Source organism: Erpetoichthys calabaricus, chromosome 5 (assembly GCF_900747795.2).
Source record: "Erpetoichthys calabaricus chromosome 5, fErpCal1.3, whole genome shotgun sequence".
In the NCBI taxonomy this organism is placed as follows: Eukaryota; Metazoa; Chordata; class Cladistia; order Polypteriformes; family Polypteridae; genus Erpetoichthys; species Erpetoichthys calabaricus.
The window spans coordinates 20,649,274-20,661,001 of NC_041398.2; the positions used below are offsets into that span (position 1 = coordinate 20,649,274).

At 45.0% G+C, this 11,728-nt stretch overlaps 1 protein-coding gene across 1 annotated transcript in view; it reads left to right on the forward strand.

Moving 5' to 3' along the window:
• The window catches only part of LOC114641652 (zinc finger protein 665-like), a 76,141-nt gene extending 68,525 nt beyond the window's left edge, over positions 1–7,616 (forward strand). The window contains exon 5 of the mRNA XM_051927764.1: positions 3,942–7,616. Within this exon, the coding sequence (XP_051783724.1) occupies positions 3,942–4,831 (890 nt within the window). The 3' untranslated portion in view covers positions 4,832–7,616. The remainder of the gene's footprint in view (positions 1–3,941) is intronic.
• Positions 7,617–11,728: the final 4,112 nt, after the last annotated feature.

Genomic DNA, 11,728 nt, shown 5'->3' on the forward strand with positions numbered 1-11,728 from the left:
TGGTGCTTTTTCCACATCGACTGCGAAGGGATTACTAAGCAGTTCAAATCTCCATTTCTGACCATCAAAGTCGCCAAATCGTCGGTTAAACTCAGCGCCGAGTACACTGAGTTTTTCAGCAAACTGTGCGCACACGGCGGTAGAGATCTGCGTATTTATGGTTTGGCAACAGGGGAAATGGCCAAGGTTTCCTTGCAGCAGCTGATTCTCCCACAGGCAGAGTTTAGCTTTAAAAGCTTTCACTGACGAGTACATCTCGGTGATGATGCGGCCCCGCCCCTGTAGCTGCAGGTTCAGCGCATCAAGATGGCTTGCGATGTCAGACAGAAAGGCCAGCTCACACATAAACTTTTGCTCCTGGAGTTCTGCTGTGTCCTTCCCTTTGCTTTGCAGAAACTGACATATTTCTTCACGCAGCTCGAAAAATCTGTTCAGTACTTTTCCGCGGCTTAACCATCTCACCTCTGTGTGATACGGCACGTCTGTGTGTTCCGAACCAAACTCTTCCAGAAAAGACTTAAACTCGCGGTGATTCAGACCTTTGGCTCTTATAAAGTTAACAACTTGTGTTACTGTGGTCATAACGTTCCATCTTTAGGGCTTTAGCACACAGTGACTCTTGATGTATAATGCAGTGATAAACCGATAGCTCACCTGCACAGTTCTCTTCCCGCATCTTTTCACGCATCCTGCCCACCAGACCATTCTTTTTACCACTCATCGCTGGCGCACCATCAGTGCTTAATCCCACGAGTTTATCCCACGGCAGGTTTATTTCAGTTACACATTTGCAAACCTCCTCAAAAATGTCCGTCCCTGTGGTTGTGCCATGCATGGATTTAAATCCCAAAAGCTCCTCCGTAACACACTTTTTTGAGTCGACACCGCGGATGAAGACTGACAGCTGCGCAGTATCAGACGCGTCAGTGCTCTCGTCCACAGCGAGGGAAAAAGAAACAAAATCTTTCCCCTTTTCCATCAGCTGGTCATGCAGATTGGTGGCAAGATCACATATGCGCTCCGCTATTGTGTTCCTGCTCAGGCTTACGTTTGAAAAGGCCTGTTTTTTCTCTGGGCACACTTGGTCACAAACTTTCAGCATTATCTTTTTAATAAATTCTCCCTCATTAAAGGATCGGGTTGATTTGGCGATTTCTTCTGCCACGATATAACTCGCCTTTACAGCAGCCTCGTTTTGTGCTGTGGCTTTTTTGAACATATTTTGTTGTGAAACCAACCCTCTCTTCATCTCCTCTACTTTCTGGCTCCTTTGAGTCGTGTCCAGGTCCTTGTACATGTCCTGATGTTTCGTTTCATAGTGTCGCCTAAGGTTGTACTCCTTAGGTACCGACATGTTGGCTCCACAAACGAGACAAACAGGTCTGTCTTTCAGATACGTAAACATATATTCTGTCTCCCACCTGTCCCGAAAAGTTCTGTTTTCTCCCTTCCTTTTCGTCATTTTTGGTAGGGGTAAAACAGTGACACCTAGAGTTGTAGTATTGGGCCGCAGCACGTCTGGAAAGAACTCTGCTTGCTAGAAATCTACTGACACAAAGCTGGCACGCCAAAACAACCGCAGAGCATTATGGGATTTGTAGTATTCGCAGTGAATGCGGTGTTACAGCAACACCGCCGCTGTATAATACCGGTGGGCCAGCTCTAATGTTAATTTGATATTGCCCCACGGGCCAAATGAAATTACACGGCGGGCCAAATTTGGCCCGCGGGCCAGAGTTTGACACCTGTGATATAGATAGATATAAAGATAGAGATATAGTTAGAGATAGATATAGAGATATAAATATAGAGAGATATAGAGAGATAGATATAGAGAGCGATGGAGAGATAGAGATATAGATAAAGATATAGAGATATAGTTAGAGAGATAGAGAGATGATGGAGAGATGTAGAGATAGAGAGACAGAGATATAGAGATATAGATAGATATAAAATACACTTACCAGCCAGGTTATTAGGTACACTTTGCTAGTACACGGTTGATCCCCCTTTTGCATTCAAAACTTCTGTAATTCTTCATGGCATAGACTCAACAAGGTGCTGGAAATATTCCTCCAGGATTGTGGTCCATATTGATTTGACAGCATCACACAGTTGCTGCACATTTGTCAGCTGCACATCCATGATGCGACTCTCCCGTTTCATGACATCCCAAAGATGCTCTATTGGATTGAGATCTGGTGACTGTGGAGGCCATTGGAGTCCAGTGAACTCCTTGTCATGTTGTCATGATGATATTTTGAGCTTTGTGACGTGGTGTGTTGTCCTACTGGAAGGAGCCATCATAAGATGGGTACACTGTGGTCATAAAGTGATGGACGTGGTCAGTAACAATACTCAGATAGGCTGTGGGCATTTCAGTTGCTTTTGCAGGCAAGACGTGGCTTACCAGCTCTGATTTCAAGGAGCATTTCAAAGTAAGCGTCGCTGCATGCAGCAACAGAGATGAACACGGGGATGAGGTGGAGGAAGAAGCAGACCGTTAGCATATCATGAGACCCACCGCTGCCTCCTCAGGTAGGCTGAGGCATTTAAACGATGCTCAGTTGGTACTAAGGGGCCCAAAATGTGCCAAGAAAATATCCCCTACACCATCACACCACCAACAACAACCTGAAACGTTGATACAAGGCAGGATGAATCCCTGCTTTCACCAACATTTTCCCATTCTTCTATTGACCAATTTTTGTGAGCCCGTGTGAATTGTAGCCTCAGTTGCCTGTTCTTAGCTGACAGGAGAGGCACCTGGTGGGGTCTCCTGCTGCTGTAGCCCACCTTCTTCAAGGTTTGACGTGTTGTGTGTTCAGAGCTGCTCTTCTGCAGACCTCGCTTGTAATGAGTGCTTATTTGAGTTCCTGTTGCCTTTCTATCAGCTCGGACCAGTCTGGCCAATCTCCTTTGACCTCTGCCATCAACAAGGTGTTTTCACCCAGAGGACTGCCACTCACTTTATATTTTCCCTGTTTCAGACCATTCTTTGTAAACCCTAGAGATGGTTGTGTGTGAACATCCCAGTAGATCAGCAGTTTCTGAAATAATCGGAGCACCAACCATGCCACATTCAAAGTCCCTTAAATCCCCTTCCTTCCCCATTCTGATGCTCAGTTTGAAGTTGACGATGTCTACAGGCTGAAATGCATTAAGTTGCTGCCATGTGATTGGCTGATTAAATATTTGCATTAACAGTCAAACAGGTGTACCTGATAAATGGCCTGTGAGTGTATGTGTTCATTCTTACCTTACTTACATTTTAGTAAACAACAATTGGATACGATTAGCTTTTGAAATTCTTGTCCTCACTGCACCAGTTGTTGCAAATGTTTGCTTCATTGACGTAATGCCCAGTTTCACTATATTATCACTCGTGTTTTTGTGCATTTGAGAAGGTGATTACGTCTGTCTGGCACACTGTAAGCAGCTGTCTTCATAAGTGACATCCAGTTAAGATTGTACATGAAGAGTTAGGTCTTTTGTGTTTTTTATCAAATTGTTTTTGAGTTGGAACTCATTACATGGACCAAAGTCCAAAACATTGGTAATCTGCTGGGCTTTGTCAGTTTATGATTTGGTTGTCCAGAATTTAGCACTTGCAGTTCTAGGCATCTGAACAACCAATTTGTCCCCCCTTGCTGTGGTCTCAGGTAGGTTTTGAAGTAAGGCAGGCATCTCCATGATAATGGAGGGTACACTGGCACACACACATTCACACTCAGTCATACCAGACAGAGATCTGTAGGATATGAGAGGAAGATGGAGAAACTGAACAGATACCAGGAGAACATGAAAGTCCAAACACACATTAGACAGATGAGGAATTAAACCTCAGTGTACAGCAACCACCCCAATCAGTGTTCCTCCTCTCTCTTTACAATGATGAATTTATTTAAAAACATGAGACTGATCTCTTTGTGTTATTGCAGATTTCCAAGAAAGTGGCAGCTTCTCCCCATCTTCGTTTGCTCAGCCCTCTCTTCAGGGCAGACTGCAACCCAGACAGAGCAAGGAGAAGATGTTGAATACTTCAGGTGCACCAGGGGATTTGACAGCAGCCTTGTTGCAGTGTAGTTCTGATTCTGCTGTGAAAGAAGCACAGGTAGAAGCTGTCAACATCGACCAGCAACAAATGCATAACACGGATAAAGAGGCTTTGTATACTGGCCGAAAGTGCAGAAAAACCTCCAAAAACCAGAAGTCGATTCATGCGAGAGAGAAGCTATATGCCTGTTCTGAATGTGGCAAAATATTCCTCCATAACCACAGTATTCAATTACACATAAGAATTCATACAGGAGAAAAACCTCATTGCTGCTCGGAGTGTGGCAAACAGTTCTCTTCCAGTAGTAGTCTGCACAGGCATCGAAGAGTCCACACCGGAGAGAAGCCCTATGGTTGCGCTGAATGTGGCAAACGATTTATTGACAGCAGCAATCTTAAGCAGCACACACGAATTCATACTGGAGAAAAGCCATATTCCTGTGCTGAGTGTGGGAAACTATTCACCAATGTCTGCAATCTGCGGCAGCACATGCGGATTCATACAGGAGAAAAGCCATACTGCTGTTCTGAATGTGGTAAAAGATTCCCCCATAAATGCACTCTGCAAAGACATACAAGAATCCACACTGGAGAAAAACCATATAGCTGTTCTGAGTGTGGGAAAAGATTCTCTGATGGCAGTGCTCTTAACTATCACACGCAAGTCCATACTGGAGGAAAGCCATATTGCTGTTCTGAGTGTGGCAAAAGATTCCCCCATAACAACAGACTACAGAACCACATAAGAATTCACACTCAAGGGAAACCTAAATAAAACCTTACTGCGGTTCTGAATGTGGCAGTATATTTTCCCGTAGCAACAGCCTTCAAAATCATGAAGAAAGTTGTGCTGATGAAACATCTTATTGCTGCTTTAAATGAGGTAAAATATTCTCACTTTTTAAGTAATGTTCATGAACAATTAAGAATCCCCAAGGGAGGGACGAATTATTGTTATACTGAATGTGGTAAACGATTCTGAAATGACAATGGACTTCATAACCTTAAAATAATTTGAAATTATGGATGTGGCAAGTGTTTCTCAGACAGCAGGAGTCTTAATGGCCACATGACACTGGAGTAACCCTGAAAGACTAAGCTAGAGAGTAAAGGAAGCTTTCAAAACAAACTCTCATAACTGATGGGGGTCTTACAATGAGTGAAATTCACCAAATAGGTTTTTCACAGAGAATAGGCCATGTTTGCCAAACGTTTTCCTGAAAATTCATGGTGTGGAGCTGGCTTAAACAAACTTTTTTTATTATTATTACTCCCCCAGCGCCCCATAATGCTTTGTCAGGCTAGCGTAATGTCACACAGGTTTAACAGCCAGTAATGGATGGTACAGAATTCCAAGTATAGAATGCTGATCCTAGCAGTAGACTTAAAAATTAGCGGAAAATACATGTAAACAAGCAGAAGGAAATGGGAAAGGTGTCTGTGCTTTCATGTCTTAAAGGTAATGTCTTTGTTTACCGACTTGTGTGTGACCTGTGTGTAATACTGAGCCTACCCCTTGAGTAATTTTACCCAGAGTGCTATGCAGTTGATGCAACAGAAAGGAGTGAAGAATCCATGGCCCTTCATGTCCTGGACCGCGTAGTTTCAGAATTTTGTGACGGCACAGCCCCGTGCGTGTAGGGCTCATTCGAGGAAGAGTTGCATGATGTGATTCGTTGCTACCCACGTCCATGCAATCCAACGTTAAAAATACACAAAGATAGCCAAAATCTGCACAGATGCGTGGCGAGAATCACCCGGACTATGAGTAAAGCTGAAAGTTTTGTAAGAGTAAAGAAAAATCTTCAGGGGAAAAGTTGAGGGATTTTATAAACGTGCAGTGTCGCTCACTAAACGCTTGAACTTTAAACGGACCAGGGTGTGCATCTTCTGTGTGCAACGGTATCTTCCACTGTCTGCTCCCATGTACAAGCGGGACTTTACAGTACATAGTATAAAAACGGTCCAGAAAAGGACTCCGTAGTGGCCGCGTATCTCCGAACATTAGCGGCACCTCTGTGTTAGGAGCCAGTGGGGCACCAACCCCAGAATTCCACCAGAGGGCGCTGTTTTACAAGGCTTCACTCAGTAAGTTCAACTTGTGTAAATATTTACATCTTGCCTGAAGAAGGGGCCTGAGTTGCCTTGAAAGCTTACTTATTGTAATCTTTTTAGTTAGCCAATAAAAGGTGTCGTCTTGCTGGACTTCTCACTACATTCATAATGGCTAACACGGTACAACACCCTAAGTACCAGCAAACTTGATTAATTCATCTTTATTACAAGCTAAAGTTAGAAAATGGAACAAACCTTAACAAAGCTGATCATGTCATTTCTCATTGCACTTGTGCCACCTGCCAGGTAGTGCCCAGATGCCAGCAGAATAAAAGGTTTGGTCTTGTCCTCGTGACCACTCATGCACTGCTTTCTTCATGTCGGGAGGATGTGGCAATCCCTCCAGCTTCACCTTGGTGTTCTTAGCTGTGTGTGTTTCATTGTCTGGCAGCAAAAGGACCCCTTGAGACAGCAGTCCCCGCTGCTTGGATCAAATAGCAGGCTTCACATTGGTCTCCAACTTGCACTAGCGACTGTAGTGCCCCACGGCATGTAGTGTTCGACAAGAACTCGGGTGCACGAGTGGTGGCGAGGATGAGGCAAAACCTTTTATTCTGCAGGGAACTGCCAGGCAGGTGGCGCAAGTGCATTGAGAAATGACATGATCAGCTTTGTTAAGATTCGGTCCATTTTGTAACTTTAGCTTGGCTCCCCCTCGTACTTTTGTTTTTTTAATTTCCCACCATATACTACAGAATGCATTTTCTTATCTATAACAGACTGTGTGAAATCACCTTCCCATGTGTTGCTGCCTGCTGGTTTCTCCTTAGTAATATGGACCCTGAATTGTTTTCCTGATAACCTGACATGCATGTGCACGTATGCAACCGCAGCTTCCATAAATGCCGAGGGGGGTCCGATGGCTACACACCCAATTGTATTGTCAGCAGAAAAAAAAAAAAAGCGCTCCACAGCTGTCCTTTTCGTTCGTTCACACTTAACAGTCTGAGGTCGTGTCAGTCAAGGCAAGCCAGTGATGAGTAACAAGTCCAGAACTGTTTCAATAATAAAACATTGTCATAAAATAAGGAAAGACAATTTTCTATCGGAAATGCTTCAAGCAGAAGACACACTGATGGGCATCTCAACATCTTTTGGTATTCAGCCCTCCATGCTATTGGCCAGGCCAGGCTTTACATTTTTAAAAGCTGCCCCAGATGGCATACGTTTGGGGAGTAAAGCTGAGAGAGGAGACGCCAACCTGCAGGAGCGTCCTGGCAGCGAGTCGAGGGATGTGCCGATCTGCTAAGCACACGTGGTGGACGTGTCTGATTTGAGGCCAGCGGTGGTGTGTGTAGGCTGAATATGTTTATCGTCTTTTTATTACAATGTACTGTAAGGGTTAAATAATTTTCTCTTCTGTTTTATGTTATAATGCTGTACTTTCTATTGTTTTTTTTTTAAATATCAATAAAATGTTTCAGTGGTTGCCATGTTTATCCCATCCAGCTGACTCCTGCTCAAATTCTCTTCCTATTTTTTTTTCTTCATGGATTCCTTGCTGTGCGGACTGGTGATCTGTTTGCTGCATTTGTGTTTTCTCGTGTTCTTAACCCTTAAAGTCCTGCTGGTTATGTACTATTTGAACCCGAGTCTCCTCTCGTCATCCCTCCCTTCACTCTCTGTGTCTCTCCATCGCCCCCTTGCTGGTGTGACTTGTGGTAAATAAGGTCAGTGTCTCCCCCCCCCCCACCAAAATGAACTCTCTCAGTAGTCTCCAGCCACCGTCACTGTATATCCTGACCTCACTTAACGCATTCAATGGACGTTCAGTCCAAGCCCACGCGTTGCCTTCCTTTAAACTGACCGCGTCACAATTCATCTCCTGGACTGTCTCCGTTATCCAGCCACCTTCTTCTCTTTTTACTTCAAGTGAGCCCCTCTAATACTCACACAATGACCAACAGCTCTGTCCTTGTCAATCCATTGTATGTGGACGAATGCCTTTTTATGTTTATGTTGACTGCTCAATGTATTAGAATACATTTTATGTATATAGCACCTTTCCCATGCTCAAGGCGCTTGTGGTCAGGCTCTCCTGGGCCTGGTCATCTGTGAGCACTGACTGGGTTTGGTCACTTGTTTTATTTGTAATTCCGCATTTTCTGGAGCATCTAACCTGTTAGAATCCCACCATAGTCCCCAGGGGGGTGCTGCAGCTCCCCAGACTCCCAAGACAACAGGCTCGGACACAAGTTCTAATGAAACAATGAGGTTTTTATTGTGAGAAACTCTTACAAAAATGGTTTCCCACATCACGACCACAACTCTGTTTCTTCCCTTCTCCATAACTCTTCCTCCACTCCTCTCAGCAAGCTTTGTCTTCCTCCTTCCCAACACTGGCTTCCCAAATTGAGGCAGGTTGCTCCTCTTATACAAAACCCGGAAGTACTTCTGGTGTCCCAAGATATATACTACATATATGTAAATATATATACTGTATATACAGTATCACACAAAAGTGAGTACAGCTCTCACATTTTTGTAAATATTCTATCTTTTCATGGGACAACACTGAAGATATGACACTCTGATACAATGTAAAGTAGTCCATGTACAGCTTGTGTAAATTTGCTGTCCCCTCAAAATAACTCAACACACAGCCATTAATGTCTAAACCACTGGCAACAAAAGTGATTACACCCCTAAGTGAAAAATGTCCAAATTCTGCCCAAAATGTCCATATTTTGTGAGGCCGGCCACCATTATTTTCCAGCACTGCCTTAACCCTCTTGGGCATGGAGTTCACATGAGCTTCACAGGTTGCCACTGGAATTCTCTTCCACTCCTCCATGATGACATCACAGAGATGTTAGAGACCTTGTGCTTCTCCACCTTCTGTTTGAGGATGCCCACCCCCCCAACAGATGCTCAATAGGGTTTAGGTCTGCAGACATGCTTGGTCAGTCCAGCACCTTTACCCTCAGTTTCTTTAGCAAGGCAGTGGTGGTCTTGGAGGTATGTTTGGGGTCATTATTATGTTGTGTCCCAGGGAGGGGATCATGCTCTGCTTCAGTATGTCACAGGACATGTTGGCATTCATGGTGCCCTCAATGAACTGTAGTTCCCCAGTGCCGGCAGCTCTCATGCAGCCCCAAACCAGGACACTCCCACCACCATGCTGGACTTTAGGCAAGACACACTTGTCTTTGTACTCCTCACCTGGTTGCCGCCACACACGCTTGACACCATCTGAACCAAAGAAGTTTATCTTGGTCTCATCAGAGCACAGCACATGGTTTCCAGTAGTCCATGTCCTTAGTCTGCTTGTCTTTATTGTGCATCACCTTTAGAAGAGGCTTCCTTCTGGGACAACAGCCATGCAGACCAATGTGATGCCGTGTGCGGCGGGCGTATGGTCTGAGCACTGACAGGCTAATGTGTCATATCTTCAGTTTTGTCCCATGAAAAGACAGAATAAAATATTTACAAAAATGTGAGGGGTGTACTCACTTTTGTGAGATACTGTATATATATATATATATATATATATATATATATATATATATATATATATAAAGAAATTATACTACTCAAAAAATTGAAAGGCCCACTTTTGAATGAGAGTACAACATCAAGTCAATGACACTTGTAGGCTATTGATCTGCTCAGTTAAGTAGCAGAGGGGCTCGTTCATCAGTTTCAGCTGCTTTGGTGCACTAGAGGGGCAACAATGAGACGACCCCCAAAACAGGAATGAATGGTTTCACAGCTGGAGGGAGGCCACTGACATTTTTCCCTCCTCATCTGTCGTTTTTCACTTGTCTACGGTCAGTGTCACTACTGGTAGCACGAGGCCATACCCGGACCCTACAGAGTTTGGTGGCACAGGTAGTCCAACTTCTCCAGGATGGCAGGCACATCAATACGTGCCTCCCATTGCCCAGAAGGTTTGTTGTGTCTCCCAGCACAGTCTCAAGGGCATTGAGGAGATTCCAGGAGACAGACAGGCAGTTACTCGAGGAGAGCTGGACAGGGCCCCTCGTAGAAGGTCCTTAACCCATCAGCAGGACCCACCGGTATCTGCTCCTTTGGGCAAAGAGGGACAGGATGAGCACTGGCAGAGCCTACAAAATGACCTCCAGCAGGCAGGCAGCCCACTGGTGTGAATGTCTCTGACCAAACAATGAGATATAAACTTCATGAGGGTGGCCTGAGGGCCCAACATCCTCTAGTGGGCACCGTGGAGCTCGATTGGCATTTGCCATAGTATACCAGAACTGGCAGGTCCACCACAGGCGGGTGCGCTGTGCTTTTCACAGATGAGAGAGCAGGTTCACCCTGAGCACATGTGACAGACGTGGAAGGGTCTGGAGAAGCCGTGGAGAACGTTATGCTGCCTGTGACATCATTCAGTGTGACCGCTTTGGTGGTGGGTCAGTGATGGTATATCTGGGAAGACATATCCATGGAGGGACACACAGACCTCTACAGGCTAGACAACAGCACCTTGACTGCCATTAGGTATCGGGGTGATATCCTTGGCCCCCTTGTCAGACCCTATGCTGGTGCAGTGGCTCCTGGGTTCCTCCTGGTGTACCACAATGCCCGGCCTCATGTGTTTGTGAGAGGAGGAAGGAATTGAAACTATAGACTGACCCCCACGCTCACTCGCCTGACCTCAATCCAACAGAACACCTCTGGGTGGGACATTATGTTTTGCCTCAGCCTCTCCAGGACCTCAGTGATGACCTGGTCCAGATCTGGGAGGAGATCCTCCAGGACACCATCCGTTGTCTCATTAGGATGTTGTCAGGCATGAATACAAACACTTGGGGGGCATACAAACTACTGAGTATGATTTGGAGTTGCTGCAGTGAAATTTTGGCAAATGGAATCGCCTGCCTGCCTGTCACATCGTTTTTTTTTCCCTTTGATTTTCGGGGTGTCTTTGAATTCTGCCCTCTCTCTGTATGTTGATCTTTTTCATTTCCATCCTTTCGTTCCTAACACATCCCCATATCAGTCCAAAGTAGTAGAGAGAGCCAGCAGGTTTATTTGTCCCATTGAGATCTGATGTGTTATCAAAGTGTTCTTTTAATTTCCTGGAGCAGTTTTACACAAATAGCCATATACAGTATACATAAATATATATACATATACTGTATGTACGCACACTCCCACATCAATCAGCCACAACATTAAAACCATCTGCCTAATATTGTGTGGATCCTCCTTGAGACACCAAAATAGCTCTGACCCATCAAGACATGGACTCCACAAGATGCCGTATTGAGGAGACTGTGTAGAAAGTGTTGTCATGTCTACACGGTGTGACTGAAATGTCTGCAAATCTCCTTAAATGAAAGTCTGCAATGTACACTGTGGGGCAGAGGAGAACATCGAGGGTAAATGTGCATCCATCCATCCATTTTCCAATCTGCTGAATCCTAACTATAGGGTCACGGGGGTCTGCTGGAGCCAATCCCAGCCAACACAGGGCGCAAGGCAGGAACCAATCCCAGGTAGGGCACCGACCCACCGCAGGACACACACACACACACACCCACACACCAAGCACACACCAGGGACAATTTAGAATCGCCAGTCCACCTAA